At 41.3% G+C, this 18414-nt stretch overlaps 1 protein-coding gene across 9 annotated transcripts in view; it reads left to right on the forward strand.

Moving 5' to 3' along the window:
• ATP2C1 (ATPase secretory pathway Ca2+ transporting 1) overlaps nucleotides 1–18414 on the forward strand; it is a 187601-nt gene that overhangs the window by 43190 nt on the left and 125997 nt on the right. For 2 of the 9 annotated variants that reach the window (XR_002824858.1, XM_023735942.1), the window contains exon 1: nucleotides 9262–9425. The exons of 3 other annotated variants lie outside the window; for them this stretch is intronic. Coding sequence is in view for 4 of the 6 variants with exons in the window: in XM_023735942.1 (XP_023591710.1) it covers nucleotides 9413–9425 (13 nt within the window). In the remaining 2 variants the exon portion in view is untranslated. Of the gene's footprint in view, nucleotides 1–8851; nucleotides 8955–9246; nucleotides 9426–18414 lie in introns of those variants that run through there. 4 more of the 9 variants (XM_023735941.1, XM_023735946.1, XM_023735945.1 and 1 more) reach the window with 3 other exon arrangements.

The following is an 18414-nucleotide window of genomic DNA, read 5'->3' on the forward strand; positions in this document are numbered from 1 at the left end:
CAGCACAGCTGGAAGAATGTAATCAATGTCACTGAATTGTACGTGTGGAAACTTTCGAAATGGTGTAACTTTGGCTATGTATATTTTCACGAAGAAAAAGGTCCTCAAGGTCGAGAAGGGAGAGTGTTGACACGTCGTGGGGTTCTTAATCAATGTCATAAAACAATATGTGTACTGACTGTTTAATGAGATACTATTTGTTCTGTAAACCCTCATCTAAAGTACAATAAAAAAATCTTAAAAAAAAAAGAAAAAAATCTGGTGCCAGGACACACAACTGTATAAGAAGGTAAAAATTATAAAATCTCACTGTTTTTCAAGAATGAAATACAGCTGTATACGTAAAAAAAATGCTCCTGGTATGGTAATGAGAAAAACTTGTCAACGAAGTTGCTGAAGTCAATATCCAAGTTTTTACTTTATATGCTAATACGGCAATCACTTAACTTTTTCAGTCTTTTTGACTTACATCTTATTCTGTAACTTCTCATTGATTAATATTTCCGTTGGCATTTTAAGTCATTGACTTAACATTTTATAATTCGAATATATTAAATTATATTATGTCAGATTGGATTGAATTCTTTTACCTTTCATGTTGTTACATGCCATCAAGTCAATTCTGACTCATAGCAACCCTATATAACAGAGCAGAACTGCCCCATAGGGCTTCCCAGGCTGTAATCTTTACGGCAGCAGAGCACCAGGTCTTTTCTCCTGGGGAGCTGCTGGTGGGTTTGAACTGCCGACCCTTTTGTTAGAAGCCCAGGGCTCCTTTTCTGGGAGCAGCCAAAGCATCGATCAACTAATATTTTAACCTATTTATCCAGAGTAAACTTATTTTTTTCTCATTTAATATTCTACCAGTTAGGATGCTTCCAGCTACACGTAACAGAAAATGTAATTTGTTTGTTATCTCCTGCTAAAGGAAGTCCATGGTAGAAGAGACTCCAGAACTGGTTGATTTGTTAGCCTAATTATATGTTAAAGGATTTGCCTTCCTTCCATTGCTATTTTATTATCCTTGGTGTTGGCTTCCTCCCTGGGAGAGGTTAACAAGGTGACTGCAGCACTTGCAAGCATTCAGTATTACCAGGAAGCCTTGTTAAATCACAGACTGTTGGGAGCCACACTCAGAATTTCTGATTCAGTAGGTCTGGGTGGGGCCCGAGAATGTGCATTTCTAATAAATTCCCAGGTAATGCTGATGGTGCTGATCCTGAGGTCACACTTTGAGAAATACTTAGCCTAATGATTCTGTAGGAGAATGGATGTCTGAAGATCACTCAGAATGTTCATTGCAAGATGTACTTTATCATTTAGAGTATAACAAAGTTCCCTTTACTCTTCTCATAAGGCCTGACACTGTTTCTAGTTTGTCAGCCTTCCTGTTAAATATCCTAGGCTGGGACACTGATCACTTAGAATACCAGTAATCCTGGAGGTTGATACTGCAGTTTCTTAGAAAATGGTTTTGTATTCAGCTGTTTGAATTGGGGGTTGGTTGGGCCAGTTCAAGCCCCAAATTTGCACTTCAATTTATTTTTTCCTGAAAGCTTTTTCTCCCCTTTCTTTCCAGAATCCTATTTTCCAAATTCTTCCAAATATTAAAAATTTGGCAATATTAAATTACTTTTAATATCTTCTGATCTAGGCATAAGCATTGCCTTTTAAAACTAGGAAAGCAAAATTAGTTGCCTGAAGGCATTCTGTAAATGTCTCTAATCTAATTTTCCCCGATCTTTATTTGTAATGATGAATTTTCTAACCTAAAGGTTTAACAATTTGCTTGTGTTGCAGAAACTCCTTCCTGCCAAATTGTAATGTCTCTTAGACATCATCTGTCTTGCAAACCATCTTGCCAAATTGTAATCTTCCTTCTCCATCATCTGTCTTGCGAACCATCTCTTTGGCATGGGTTCTATATTTTGTGTAATATGCTCAATGGAAGAGGTGGTCTTTTTGCATAATTGTCCAGGGCCAACTTCAGGATCCTTATAAAGCCTTGGGCAATTTCTGTGTTGTGTATCTCCCTAATTTATTATCATAATGGCGTTTTTGTGCCTTTTTTTCTCATTTATTTTCACAACAGGAAGCACAGTAGAGACAGATGATTTCTGCAGGGGCCTGGAAGGCCACGGGACAAGTTCAGGCAAAGATGCAAGCTTTGCAAAAAAAAAAAACTTGACTTCTAGAAAGCAGTGGGGGTAGAAAGCTTTTAAATGCAAAATGTGCCATTTTGGAGGTCTGAGGAAATGCAACCTTTCCCAAAGCTCGGTCAGACGCTGGTGTGCGGCCGGGTTGAGACTGAAGCATTTCTGATGTGAAATCGAGAAAGCCTTTAAATGGAGGGAGGAAGCCTAGGCTATCAGTGCAAACATGACAGGGAATCTGATATGAGGCCTGCAGAGCGTGATATGGAATCTTTCTCATAGTTTCAACTATTTATGACAAGCAACCAACCCATCGGCAAAGTTTCAAGGTTGGTAGAAGATCCTGGCCATTGGCAATTTAACTTACTTGGCTATTCTAAGACCTGTTGCTTTTAACTAGCTGTCTTGTCTAGGAATTAAGAGTAGATCCCTTGATCCCTAAGGTAATGGCTGAAGATTGTGCTGGAAATTACAGTGCTTTAAGCTTTGGCAGGCATTGATATGGATGCCAACAAAATCCACAGCCCAGGCTCAGCTGAAATTTCCTATGTGTGTGGAAGCTGCCACTTTAACGCTTTAATTTCAAATGGTTAACTGGGCTCAAATCCTGGGTGTATAATTTCATCTGCTCTGGGCAGTGCTCAATATTTAACACCTCTTGCAATGATTAGGACTTATTCCTGCTCAGATCAAGTTGTCCTAGCAAACCTTTTGTGGTTTCAGAGATGTAGGTTCATTTTTAAATCTTTTAAAATCTCTTTAGAAGTCCCTACATGGTGCACATGGTTACCGCTTGTCTGCTAGCTGAAAAGTTAGACATTCGAGTCCACCTAGAGGCACGTTGGAAGAAAGGCCTGGTGATCTACTTATGAACAATCAGCTATTGAAAACTCTATGGAGCATAGTTCTACTCTGACACACACAGGGTCGCCAAGAGTAGGAATCAACTCAGTGGCAACAGTTTTTTTTTTTTAACTTTTCTTCGCTTTACAGGAAAGTAGAAACTGGTTGAATTTGATCATAGGAAGCAAATAGCAAAGCTAAAGGTGGGATTATGGTTTATTCATTCAACAGTAAATATTTATTTATGATCACTTTTCAGATTACCCATGTTGTTGTTGTTTTTAGTTGCCATTGAGTTGATTCCGATCCATGGCAACCCTGTGTGTACAGAGTAGAGCGGCTCCATAGGGTTTTTAAAGCTGTGACCTTTTTTTTTGTATGTAAATCTTTTTTTTTTTAAATTTTTAAACTGGATTTTAGATGAAAGCTTACAGAGCAAACCAGTTTCTCATTAAACAATTAATACACATACCGTTTTGTGACATTGGTTGCCAACCCCACAGCATGTCAACACTCTCCTCTTCTCGACTTTGGTTTCCCCATTACCAGCTTTCCTGTCCCCTCTTACCTTCTTGTCCTTCTCCCTGGGCTGGTGTGCCCATTTAGTCGTGTTTTGTTTTATGGATTTATCTAATCTTTGGCTGAAGGGTGAACCTCAGGAGTGACTTCATTACTGAGCTAAAAAGGTGTCCAGGGGCCATACTCTCAGGGTTTCTCCAGTCTCTGTCAGACTAGAAATTCTGGTCTTTTTTTTTTTTTGTGAGTTAGAATTTTGTTCTCCACTTTTTTCCAGCTCTGCTGGGACCCTCTATTGTAATCCCTATCAGAGCAGTTGGTGGTGGTAGACAGCCACCATCTAGTTGTGCTGGAATCAGTCTGGTGGAGGCTGTGCTAGTTGTGGTCCATTAGTCCTTTGGACTAATCTTTCCCTTGTGTCTTTGGTTTTCTTCATTCTCCCTTACTCCAGATGGGGTGAGACCAGTGGAATATTTTAGATGGCTGCTCACAAGCTTACTAGAGCACAGATGCTACTCACCAAAGTAGGATGTAAAACATTTTCTTTATAAACTATGTTATGCCAATTGAGTTAGATATTCCCCGAGACCATGGTCCCCACAAAGGCTGTGACCTTTTGAAAGCAGATCACCAGGCTGTTTTCCAAGACACCTGTTGGTGGGTTCAAACTGCCAAACTTTTGGCTAATAGTTGAGTGCTTAACAGTTTGCACCACCCAAGGACTCCTCAGATTCCCCATACCACAGGCAAAATGTTTTGGGGCCAGGGATAAATTATGCCAATTTGGAACTTGACAGAATGATATGTTTTAAATACCATTTTTTATCTCAAAACAAATCTTGGGGTTTCTATAATATGAAATATTGTGTGTCTTTTGACTCAGGGACATGAGACTCATACTCACTTTGCTCTTCCTCTTTTCCTTTTTTATCCTCAACTGTACCCCCTTCCTACACTCACCCTAACACAGAAGAAAATAATCTTATTGGGGTACATACCAAAGATCCCAGATCTCAGGCTCAGAAGCTTTGAATGGGGAAAGTGAGTTATACTTAAAATTAACTTAAAAATGAAAAAAGTACATTTTAAATTCTCTACTCAATTTCTTCTGCTCAATTTCATCAAATGTTTCCTGTTTAGAATGCTAGCATGTATGAGCATTCTAAAAACAGAGGCTATGGATTTTTGTGTGCTGATAAAATGTTTGCAGAGAACTTGAGGATCTGCGTGCTGTTAAAACCAACCAAACCTGGGTAGCTCATATTTGAGCACATTCTGATTTTTATTCTTGCTTCCAACTTCGACTATTCTAGCACTGCTACAACACAAAACCAAGCAATTTTACAGCAATTCTGACAGGTGTTTGTTAGATACTGATTTCAGATGACACTTCTTGCAGTAAGTCTCTATTTCCCCAAACTTGACACTTAACATATCCTTTCTTCTACAAGAAGACAAATACTTCTGTTGTTCTGTTGCAGTAGGTTAGCTTATAAAAACATAAGTAGGCTAGCTTTTAAAATGTCCAATAAAAAAAAAAATGACAACTTCTTTTATAGCAGCTAGGTGAAATCCCTTAACTATTAACCCTTGGTACAGTGTTAAAACAGCCTTTAAAATAAGAGATTGAGGAACGATTTTAAAATAATCTTTCCCAAGTTAGTTTTTAGATCTTAAAGGGCCACATATTCCTTTATTATCCGGGTTTTTAAAAATGTCAGCTATCGAATTTGATATTAAAAACAAGATGCCTCACACCTTTTGTGGAATGGGGCACCGTACAAATAAAATTAGATCATGACTGTTCTTCCTCAGTCTTCTCCATTTGTGATTTACTTCCCTCAAGCAGAGATGTCTGACAAATTTTCCCTACATTGCTCACGTGACCACTTTTTATACCAGATGTGTTTAATTTTGAAGGTTAAATATTCAGAACAAAATGAGAGCACCAAAACCAAACCAACTGTTGTCAAGTCGATTCCAACTCACAGCAACCCTATAAGACACGGGAGAACTGCCCCATAGGGTTTCCAAGGCTGTAAATCTTTATGGAGGCAGATTGCCAAATCTTTCCCCTGGAGTGGCTGGTGGGTTTGAACTCTTTTTTCATTTGGAAGCTGAGCACTTTAACCTCTGAGCCACCGGGGCTCCTTAAAATGATAGTAGAAAGGAATTTTAGAGCATTGATTTCTAAGGAAGAAATAAGAGGAAACTTGGACATAATACAGTCCATTTTCATTCTAGCGAGGTAATATCCCATGCTTTTACTTGTTTCTCTGTATGATAGTCTTAAACTCTTATAAACCTATTGCAGCCAAGTCGATTCGGACTCATAGCGAGGCTATAAGACAGAGTAGAACTGCCCCATAGGGTTTCCTAGGAGAGGCTGGTGGATTCGAACTCCCGACCTTTTGGTTAGCAGCCAAATGCTTAATCACTTTGCCACTGGGGCTGCTTATAACTTACAACTTGTCATCATTTATGTTATCAGAGCCTCATAACAATCTTATGAGGGAACGAAGGTAGTTATTATGCCTATATATAAATATATATTCTATGTATGTATGTGTATGTTTGTGAATATATATATTCATTTGCAGTGCACATAGATCTTAGTCCCTTTCTCCCAGGATGAGGAGCTGAAGATTGCTGCGTAACAGTGTCACGGCAGTTTAGCTGGTCTGAGGAGTGGATGCTGGGAGAAGGAAGAAGGCTTCTGAAGCGTGTGGTCCAAGCATTCCCCATTGCTCTGGCTTGAACAGTTAATACATGCTGACTTTCACATACAAAATGCATACATATATGTAATAAATGCTATCTTTCACATACATAAGAAGTAAAAATTGGTGCTATTGAGGATTACTAGCTTGGAGGGGGAAGTGTTGAGGCACAGAATAAATCACTCCGTAGAGAGAGATGTTGCTGAGGCTCAAGGATTAGCTAACTGGTTGAACCTTTAAAGGTTCTTTGCCGCCCCCAAACCTAGGAAGTTGTGAGATGACAGTGGATTAAGAATGCAGTAGGTAATAGTTCTTCTGGATAAAGCTGGTGTTATCCAGGTTTTTATTTGTTTTGGGCTTAGCAATAAGAGCAGTTGCTTTCACAATTTGTTGTTGTTAGTTGCTGTCCAGTCGATTCCGACTCATGGCGACCTCATGTGTTTCAGAGTAGAACTGTGAGTTTTCAAGGCTATGACCTTCCGGAAGCATATTGCCAGGCCTGTCTTCTGAGGTGCTTCTGGGTGAGTTCAAACGACAACCTTTTGGTTAGTTGTCAAATGCTTAACTATTTGTGCCACCCTAGGACCCTTTTCACAATTTGATGTTGTTGTTAGGTGTCCTTGAGTTGATTTCGACTCATAGCGACCCCACGGGACAGAGTAGAACAGCCCCGCAGGGCCTTCTAGGCTGTAATTTTTATGGGAGCAGATTGCCAGGTCTTTCTGCTGTGGAGCAACCAAAAACATAAAATTTCAGTGTAAGCTGTTTTAGGTATAAACATGCAGCTGTGAATCTTTGGGGGTGTTAATTATGAATTCAGTGTTAATGCTGGCGTATCACAGTACATAATAAATAACTCTGAAGTTGTTTGAGCTAAGTAAAGCAATACACTAGCAAATTCTGTATCGTGAAATTACCCTCTAATTTGTAAATCTAAATATTAATATCAAATAGTGTTTATATCCTGTACATTTACCTTAGATGCTGTCGTTTTTAACATGAATCTGGTGTCAAGGACCAATACGTGCAGTAACTAATAATCCTTTCAAATTGATTATAACATTGAGAAGGAGACAGCACATTCATTACTGTACAGGTCATGGGTTTATAAAGCCACTGTGCAGATACAAATCACTAAGCATACAAGCCGAAGGTGGGTCATAGTTAACTGATTCTTATAGAAACCTGATTTTTATGGTTCCACCTTTGAAATTTAGACGTGGCTTTGCTGGAATAAAATCTCATTATTTCTTAAAAGAAAGGAAAATCTAGAAAGCTGTCCAAGATTTTTGATCCTAGACTAGTTAGACTTATTTCAGACCAAACATAGAAAAACAGGCAACCTGGTCTACTTGTTTTTGATGTCGAACGTGTGGTTGGAGAGCATTTTGGGATATGTTTCAGGACCTGAGAACAGGGGCAAATTTTTAATAGGTATTAAGTGTCGATGGAGAAAAATACCTCTAGCACATGAGGACTTGTGAGCTTCCGAGAGTTCTTTGAAGGCTGCGCACGAACTCATTAGATGAAACCCTGCCCTCTAGTGGATATGAGTACGAGAGGACTCGGGTTTAATGTCTTTCCTGTGTCTAGTTTACCAAGGCTTATTAAAAAGCACTTGTTAGGGGTTTGGGTTAGGCGCTGAAGAAATGAAAGGTTCACGTAGCAAAAGACACAGCCAGTGGCCGACGTATAATGCCCGTTCTTCAGCTTCCATCTCTGGACGCTTGGTTTCTAGCTCCTGTTCCAACTTCCCCGGTTCCATACACTCGAATCAAACGAAAAAGCTAAAGGGTCCTCCTTCGAGCTCTTAGGGCCGATTCTTGCCCTCTCTTTACTCGCCGGGTCTGAAACAGACTCCTCACCGAGACAGAATTTTGGGAAGTCACCCCGAGATGAGCTGCTCCAGGAAAAAGAGTGAAGCAGCCAGATCAGGCCTTTGCAAATGGTGGTGAGGCCAGTGAGGCTGTTCGCGGTCCCCAGTCCCCAGCAGGAACGCAGGCGCCCCTCCGCTCTCGTCGCTTCCTTGGGCGGCCCCTGCGTCGCTTGCCGAGATTGTGACGGTTCCCCCGACGGGAGGGGCTTCGCCTGTCGCCTTTGTTGAGGGCGCTCAAACGCCTCGGGACAGCGACCATGATTGTTCGTCCAGACCCCGCGGCCGCCTCAAGGGAAAGTGTGGCCGGCGGGGGGGACATGTCGGTCTCGGATCCTCGCGCTCAGTGGGTGCGTAGGAGCCGGCGGGCCCCGACCCAGGGGTTCAACAAGCACCCGCTACAGGGCAGCGCAAAGCCAGGCCGTCGAGTCCGCGTCCCCTACTACCCCGCCGCTTCGCACCCAACCAGGTCGGGTTCAGGGCGAGCAGCCCAGCCCTCACTTCACTTCCGCTGTCTTCGCCAAGGCGTGCGAACGCGCGTGCGCGCGCGCGCCTCTTGCAGCGGAAGTAGTAGCGACAAAGCTCAATCCGCGGCGGGCCCGGGAGTGGGGGGCGCGCCGGGGCGGCCGGCGGCGGGGAGGGGCGAAGTGCAGGAGGCGAAGAAGGGAGCTGACGACCGCGGCTCTGGGCAGAGCGTGACGGGCCCCTTAGCCTCCTCTCCTTTTCCCTCCCCGCCCGACCGCCCTCCCTCACGGTTCTTCACGCCGCGAGCAGGCAGCTGCCTTGCGCCGCCGCCCCGCGAGCCGCTCTTCACCCGAGGCGAGCGGGGCGCTCCCACGAGCCCCGCGGGTGAGTCCCCGCAGCCTGAAGGAGGGGACCGAGACTTTGGGGAGCACCAGGTTTATTTCCTACCCACCTCCATTAACAGAAACTTCCAGATCCAGAGGGAAGGAGGCGTCCGGGCATGCACTGGCTGGGGGGCGTCTCTAGGGCGCCGCCCCGCGGGAGTGAGCTGGGGGCGCTCGGGCGGCCGGAGGGGCGTCCGCAGGACCTGGGGGCTCCCGAGGTGACGGCGGGGCGGGGGCTCTTTCTCCTTTCCTTCCCTCTGTCCAGCGCCGCTTGTCCTGGTTTTTCTTGCAGATGCTGCTGCTGGGGGTGGTGGGAGCAGCCGTGGGATGCGTGGCCGGGAGCGGGGGTGACAGCCTGGTATTCCGGGGGCTTCTCTTCCTTGTCCTCTCGTCTCTATTTCCAGTGTGGCCGTGGCTGACGTTAAAGACTTTGTAGCCATCAACCCAAGTGCAGTTTCGATGGAAAATGAAGGTAAAGGCCCCTAGTAAACGGGTTGCAACGCGGAGTTGAGGGTGTGGTGGTTTTGCTTTTAAGTTATCTTTTCTTTTTCCATCTTTTTTATTTTCGTTATTTTATCTTTATTTGCCTATGAAGTGCCCAAGAATTTGCCTTCTTTGGGTATCTACCATTTATTTTGGTACCATGGAGCATTTCGGGGGTTAAGGTTTTGTGGGTGACTGAGCTTAACTTGTCTTTGCTGAGAAATTAATGCTTTCTTTAGCTTAGGAAATGGAAGGGAGTTTTCTTTTAGGATAGCATATATGGTTTGTTTAAATTGGTATTTGAAAGGAATCACCCGAGGGGAGGTGGGAATGGGGGAAGGGGGGATAAGGGGATGGACTGCGTCTCTATAGTCGCATATCTAGCTTTGCTATGATATGTGACTGGATTCAGTTACTAGAAAGAAAACGGCTTTTCATGATCTCCAGCTTTGGGGAAAAAACAAGAATTCTCTCTCTCTCACACACACAGACACACTCATAACCAACCCTGAATTTAATGAAATATTATGAGGTGATTTCCTTTCTTAAAGTTCCACCCTATTTCAAAACACAATTTAAGAGGTTGACAGTGGAACCTGTTTGTCCACTGTACACTCTGGACACGTTAGGTTATCATTTATATGTTTCTTGATTCTTTTGGTCTAATTAAATTATTTACTGCTTTTCATACACAGCACTGGTTATTTTTTAAGAAGTTGAACAACCCTGAATAAATGATAGTTTCTCCCTGAAACAATCACAGTTATTCTTCTTTGGATTGACTTCTGACTTGTGTATGATAATTTTTTTTTTCTTTTTTATCGCGGGTCTGCAAGATGCTGTAAAATATACTTAACCAATTAGAATTTTTCATCTTGTTTCGGTTTTTTTAAAATCTGTAGTATAAAGGAGCGGCAGTTGAGGTGGCTAACTGCTTTCTAATTTGTTTTTCTGTTGCTGAGAATGTAGTCTTGATTGTCCTAAGTAGGACTAGTAATTTTAAAATAGATGTTTCTTATAGACGCAGTAATCTGTTTTGCTATCTCAGACCCCTCGGGATGTGTAGGAAATAGGAGTGACGCGATTATATTGCCCAGTTTTACGCTGGGTGGATAATCGGTGGAAGACATTTTCTGAAATACTAAAGTGTGTAACTGCAGAGGAGTGAAAAACTGTCTAATTGGTTCTTTAGAAACAGCATTTGAAAGCAATAATGTTTTTGTCTGCTGGTATAGAAAATCACTTTTCTGAGGATTTTTCCCTCTTTGTCTTTTAGGTTTAAGAAAGGCTCTGCACAAAAGAGACAAAGAATATTTAATGCATTCATATACCTGTTTCTTGGTAGCTGTATTTTAAGTAGCATCTAAAACGTAATGCACATTTGTGAGCTTCTGCTTTTGTAATGTTACCAGATTTAAGAGAGTAGCCTAAAGGTGGATTCTTAGCTTTAGTTTTTGTTTCTTGATTTCTTAGGAAGACGAACATGACTAATAAGGCTGACACTCATGTTATCTACTGAGTGGAAGGGGGTTGGTTATGACATAGGAGCGTGGTGCATGCTTGTGTTTGATTGTTCCTCTGTATTTTATGGCCAGATGTTTAGCCTCGTAGTGGAAGATCATACATTTCTTAAAAATTTATGAGGTATTCTGCCTCATTATTTTTGGTCATTTATGTCAGTTTCTCATCCTATAACATGTCTTCCCCTTTTCATATTTAAACACATTTAAAGAATTTATATACAGCCTAGAAATTTTCAAAAGATGACCATCTTAAAATACATAGATGGATACTGTTTTCTTTTGTAGTATCTTTCTTTGACAAGGTGTAGCACTAACAGCTTGGAGAGGTGAAACAAAAATGGATTCAGTTCGTGCCTTAACTATTTATAAGCTGGGTGAATTCAGGAAAATTACTTCACCTCTCTGAGCCTCCATTTCCTCATCAATAAATTAGGATTGCTACTATGTATTTGGAGCCCTGGTGGCGCAGCAGTTAAGAGCTTGGCTGCTAACTGAAAGGTCCAGAGTTTGAATCCACCAGCTCCTCCTTGGAAACCCTGTGGAGCAGTTCTGCTCTGACCTATAGGGTCACTATGAGTTGGAATGGACTAGATGTCAATGGGTTTGGTTTTGTTTTTGGAATACTATTTAGGAGCCCTGGTTGTGTAGTGGCTAAGAGCTCAGCTGCAAACCAAAAGGCCAGCAGTTCAAATCCACCAACTGCTCCTTGGAAACCCTATGGGGCAGTTCTGCTCTGTCCTGTAGGGTTGCTGTGAGTCAGAATTGACTGGATGGCACTTAACTACAGTAACAGTTTAGCTCACGGAGTTGAGAGGATTAAATGAAAGTTCTATTGGGGGTAGGAAAGGTAGAGTTTAAGAGCATGGGCTGTGGAGCCAGGCAACCTGATTTGAATGCTATATCCCTACCTATCATTATTTGGCCATGTACAAATTAAATCTTTTTGTGCTTCAGTTTCTTCTTCTGTAAAATAAGGATAATGATAGAGGCTACCTTATAAGATTGTTGTAAGCATTTGGTAACAGTAACTGGCATGTAGTAAGTGCTCAATAAATGTTAATTGTTAAATAGCCTAGCCCAGTGTTAGTGCAAAATAATATGCCAACTGGCATTAATATTGTTATGATGGTTGAGTATTGGAAGGGGGAACAGTAGTGGCCAAAATGCTCTCTATGAAGTTGCCATCATTAGTAGGAGATGGGGTGAAGTTAAGTAGGGAATTTTCTGCAGTCTTAGAGCTTCAAGCTCACAGTGAAAGTTATGGCTCAGCCAAGAAGCTAGGCTGCTACTGTGGAAAGAGACGCGCTTGGATTTTAATCCGGATAGATAATTTTCTCCTTTCCTAAAAACCTGACAAGTTACTATGTTTCTAAGGTTTCTTATCTTTCCTCATCTGTAAATAGGCCCTCTTAGAGGGCTGATGTGAGGAATAAATGAAGCCTGGTATGCAAAGTGCCTAGAACAGTGGTTGGCACACAGTGGGCATGCAAGTGATTGATAGTGGCTCCTCAGAGGATCAGCATGAGGGTTCTTAGGCCTTTCCAGACCTAAGAGGTAGTGTGCCAGGTTTATAATGGTTGTTGGAGGAGGGAATGGCTTCACTTATGTGGTTCCCTTCAGCAACGGTGGTATGTCTTTGGCACTTAAATCTTGATTCTTTTCAACCCTTTTTCCAGGGCTCACTTAAACTTTCTCAGCAAAGCCTAACCAGTATTCAGCTTTTGCCGCCTGAATGGTTCATGAGTACTTTTGCCAGTCACTAGGAGCATTTGAAGTGTCAAATTCCTGGAATTTCAGGAACCGGTCCTAGACATCCATTTGTGGGTTAGAATTTTATACAGATCCTCTAGAACTCCTTTTTCCTTGTTTATCAAGAATCCAAACAAATACCACTTAGGAATCCGTGATGCACACAAGTAAATGGCTCTTTTCCGATTTTTTTTTAAAAAAATTGTGTGTTTAAAAGGATGGCTTACTAGAAGAGATGTTTAGGTATTTATCTCTAGATGGAGAATTTTGGAAATAGTTTATCCTTCTCAGTAATGGATATATTCTTTGGAATAAATTTGGCCTTTCCCATAGGAAAAACTGTAAATTTAATGCACATGAATTTAAAAAAAAAAAAAATATAATGACTAGAAATATAATAATAATCAGGATTTCAGGACATGCTTAATTTAAGATTGTAGGTAGAGATAATGTAGTTGTGGTTGTTAGATACCGTCAAGTTAATTTGAACTCATAGCAACCCTATAAACAACAGAACGAAACACTGCCCAGTCCCGCATCATCCTCACAATAGTTGCTATGTTTGAGCTCATTGTTGCAGCCACTGTGTCATTCCATCTTGTTGAGGATCTTCCTTTTTTTCACTGACACTTTACCAAGTATGATGTCTTTCTTCAGGGACTGGTCCCTCCTGGTAACGTGCCCAAAGTACATGAGACAAAGTTGGGCCATCCTTGCTTTAAAGGAGTGTTTTGGCTGTACTTCTTCCAAGACAAATTTGTTCATTCTTCTGGCAGTCTGTGGTATATTCAGTACTCTTGGCCAACACCGTAATTCGAAGGCGTCAGTCCTTCTTCGGTCCTGTTTATTCATCGTCTGGCTTTTGCATGCATATGAGGTGAATGAAAACACCATGGCTTGAGTCAGGCACACCATAGTCCTCAAGATGACATCTTTGCTTTTTAACACTTCAAAGAGGTCTTTTGCAGCAGATTTGCCCAATGAAATACGTTGTTTGATTTCTTGACCTCTGCTCCATGGGTGTTGACTGTGGATCCAAGTAAAATGAAACCCTTGACAACTTCAGTATTTTCACTGTTTATAATGATGTTGCTTATTGGTCCAGTTGTGAGGATTTTTATTTTCTTTATGTTAAGGTATTATCCATTCTGAAGGCTATAGTCTTTGATCTTCATCAGTAGGTGCTTCAATTCCTCTTCACTTTCAGCAAGCAAGATTGTGTCATCTGCATATCACAGGTTGTTAATGAGTCTTTCTCCAATCCTGATGCCCCATTCTTCTTCATATAGTCCAGCTTCTTGGATTATTTACTCAGAATACAGATTGAATAAGTATGGTGAAAGGATGCAACCCTGACCAACCAAGCAGTATCATCTTGTTCTTTTCTAACGACTGCCTCTTGGTCTATGTACAGGTCCCGCATAAGCACAATTAAGTATTCTGGAATTCCCATTCTTCACAATGTTATCCATAATTTGTTATGATCCGCGCAGTCTAATGCCATTTTATAGTCAGTAAAACACAGGTAAACATCTTTCTGTATTCTCTGCTTTCAGCCAAGATCCTTCTGACATCAGCAATGATATCCCTCATTCCATGTCCTCTTCACAATCTGGCTTGAATTTCTGGCAGTTCCCTGTCAGTGTACTGCTGCAACAATATTTGAATGATCTTCAGCAAAATATTACTTTTGTGTGATATTAATGATACTGTTCAGTGATTTCCTCATTCAGTTGGATCACCTTTCTTTGGAATGGGCACAGATATGGCTGTCTTCCATTAGGTTGGCCAGGTAGCTGTCTTCCAGATTTCTTGGCATAGATGAGTGGGCACTTCCTGCGTTTCATCTGTTGAAACATCTCAAATTGGTATTCCGTCAATTCTTGGAGTCTTGCTTTTCACTAGTGCCTTCACTGCAGCTTGGACTTTACTTCATTGCCATCAGTTCTTGATAATATGATACCTTCTGAAATGGTTGACCAATTGTTTTTGGTACCGTACCTGTTGCTGTTGAGTCGATTCCGACTCATAGCAACCCTGTAGGATAGAGTAAAACTGCCCCATAGGGTTTCCAAGGAGCAGCTGGTGGATTTGAACTGCCGACCTTTTGGTTTGCAGCTGAGCTCTTATACCCACTGAGCCCTGGTATTCCTTCCATTTTCTTTTGATGCTTCCTGTGTTGTTCAATGTTTTGCCTATAAACCCACTTCTGTGAAGTTGATTCCCACTCATAACGACCCTATTTTGCCTATAGAATCCTTCAGCATTGCAGCTTGAGGCTTGAGTTTTTCTTTGATCTTTTAGCTTGAGAAATGCCTAGCATGTTCTTCCCTTTTGGTTTTCTATCTCCAGATCTTTGCACATTATAATACTTTACTTTGTCTTCCCAAGCTGCCCTTTGAAATCTTCTGTTCAGCTCTTTTACTTCATCATTTCTTCTTTTGCTTTAGCTACTCTGCGTTCAAGAGCAAGTTTCAGAGTCTTCCTTACATCCATTTTGGTCTTTCTTCCCTGTCTTTTTAATGACCTCTTGCTTTTTTCATGTATGATGTCCTTGATGTCGTTCCACAACTCGTCTGGTCTTCAGTCATTAATGTTCAATGCATCAAATCTACTCTTGAGAAGGTCTCTAAGTTCAGGTGGGATATATACTCAAGATCATACTTTGGCTCTCATGGACTTGTTTTAATTTTCTTCAGCTTCAACTTTAACTTGCATATGAGCAATTGATAGTCTGTTTTACAGTTGGCCCCTGGCCTTGGTCTGGTTGATGATATGGAGCTTCTGCAACATCTCTTTCCACATATATAGTTGATTTGATTCCTGTGTATTCCATCCGGCGAGGTTTGTGTGTGTAGATGTTGTTTATGTTGTTGAGAAAAGGTATTTCCAGTGAATAGGTTGTTGGTCTTGCAAAATTCTATCGTGATCTCTGGTGTCATTCCTATCACCAAGGCCACATTTTCTATCTACTGATCCTTATTCTTTGTTTCCAACTTTCTCATTCCAATCACCAGTAATTATCCATGCATCTTGATTGCATGTTTAATCAATTTCAGACTGCAGAAGTTGGTTAAAATCTTTAGTTTCTTCGTGTTAGACATTAGTCGTTGGTGCGTAAGTTTGAATGATAATAGTATTAAGTGGTCTTCCTTGTAGGCGTATGGATATTATTCTGTCACTGACAGCATTGTACTTCAGGATAGATCTTGAAATGTTCTTTTTGAGGATGAATGCAACACCATTCTTCAATTTGTCATTTCCAGGAGAGAAGACTATATGATTGTCCTATTCAGAATGGCCAGTACCAGTCCATTTCAGCCCACTATGCCTAGGATATCAATATTTATGCATTCCATTTCATTTTTGATGATTTCCAATTTTCCTGGTTCATACTTCATACATTCCACATTCCAATTATTAATGGATGTTTGCAACTGTTCTCATTTTGAGTCGTGCTACTTACACGTATGTCATTTTGTTGTACTGTGGGGGCTTGCATGTTGCTGTGATGCTGTGCTGGAAGCTGTGCCACCAGTATTCAAGTACTAGCAGGGTCACCCATCATGGACAGGTTTCAGCTGAGCATCGAGACTTAAGACAGAGTAGGAGGAAGGACCTGGTGGTCTACTTCTGAAAAAAACTAGCCAGTGAAAACCTTATGAATAACAAGAAGGAACAAATCTGTCTTGGAAGAAGTACAGCTAGAACGCTCATTAGAAGCGAGGATGATGAGACTTCATCTCACATACCTAGGACATATTATCAGGAGGGACCAGTCCCTAGAGAAGGACATCATGCTTGGTAAAGTGAGGGTCAGTGAAAAAGAGGAAGACCCTTGACGAGATGGACTGACACAGTGGCTACAACAGTGGGCTCAAGCCTAACAGTGATTGTGAGGATGGTGCAGAACTGGGCAGTGTTTTGTTCCATTGTACATATGGTCGCCTTGCATCAGAACTGGCCCGATGGCACCTGACAACAACAACAACATCAGCAAATGAAGATCCCGAAAGCTTCCATCCATGTCATTAAGGTTGATTCTACTTTGAGGAGTGATTCTATTATAGGCCTAGAAAATAAATCCTCTGATCTCTTTGAATAGCATTTAAAACTGATATTATTTCTACTTATACATTACTTTTAAAAATAATTTATTTCAAGTAGAAATTGTTAGTCACCTTGGAATGACTGTAGAAAAGATTATGTTAGGATAGTTTGAGGAACTATAAGGAAAAAGGGAAGAAAAACCTTAATTGTATTTCTTTGACTGGAAATAGGCAGCAGTTGCCATTAAGTGAACTCATGGTGACCCCATATGTGAAACAGGAAAGCAGATTATAAAAATACTTTATTTTCTGAGGTGCGGAAAATGTAATTTGTGTGCAGTCTTGTTAGTAAAATAATATTCTTAACTAGTACTGCTGGACAAGAATTGAAACTAAAAGAGATAATGTATGTGACACCATTTTACAAATTATAATTTAAGCCAGAGGCAGGATGCTGCAGAGATTATTTGTAAGGAATAGCCCTCTGACAGTTGAATCCTAAATACTTGATTTGTCTTAATGTTTTTATCATTTATTTAATGTAAGCAGAATTCCACTCTGTTAGCTGAAGCATTATGAAACAAAGATGTCTCCTCGGGAACACCCCTTGGGGCGCAAGGTTGTTTTTCTTTTGAGATCTCGATTAGCCATAATTCGCTTTACAAGGTTAAATTTTGTTTTCAAAGTGGAAAGAACACCATGGCTTTTAAAAAAATTTTTTTTAAATTGTACTTTAGATGAAGGTTTATAGAACAAATAGTTTCTCATTAAACAGTCAATACACATATTGTTTTATGACATTGGTTAACAACCCCACGACATGAACACTCCCGTCTCAACCTTGGAGGACCTTTTTTGGGGTGAAAATATACACAGCAAAAGTTACACCATTTCAAAAGTTTTTACATGTACAATTTAGTGACATTGATTACATTCTTCTAGTTGTGCTGCTATTCTCACTATCCTTTTCCAAATTATTCTATCACATTATCTTCAACAGACTGACCCCTAGGCTTCCCATCAAACCTTTTGAGTTGCTGTTGTCAGTTTGATCTCACGTAGATAATTTTTTTTTTTTTATATACCTTAGATGAAGGTTTACAGAACAAGTAGTTTCTCATTAAACAGTTAGTACACATACTGCCTTATGACAATGGTTAACAACCCCACCACATGTCAACACTGTTCCTTCTCAGCCTTGGGTTCCCTATCACCAGCTTTCCTGTCCCCTCCTGCCTTCTAGTCCTTGTCCCTGGACTGTTGTGCCCCATTAGTCCCGTTTTGCTTTATGGGGCTGTCCAATCCCTGGCTGAGTGGTGAACTTCAGGAGTGACTTCACCACTGAGCTAAAAAGGTGTCCAGGGGCCATACTCTCAGGGTTTCTTCAGTCTCTGTCAGGCGAGTAAGTCTGGTCTTTTTTTGTGAGTTAGAATTCTGTTCTACATCCTTCTCCAGCTCTGTCCAGGACCCTCTGTTGTGTTCCTGGTCAGAGCAGTCAGTGGTCGTAGCTGGGCACCCTCTAGCTGTACTGGACTCAGTCTGGTGGAGGCCTTGTAAGCTGTGGTCCATTAGTCCTTTGGTCTGATCTTTTCCTTGTATCCTGTTCTCTTCTCCCTTGCTCCTGAAGGGCTGAGACCAGTGGAGTATCTTAGATGGC

Source organism: Trichechus manatus, unplaced genomic scaffold (genome assembly GCF_000243295.1).
Source record: "Trichechus manatus latirostris isolate Lorelei unplaced genomic scaffold, TriManLat1.0 scaffold00084, whole genome shotgun sequence".
NCBI lineage: Eukaryota > Metazoa > Chordata > Mammalia > Sirenia > Trichechidae > Trichechus > Trichechus manatus.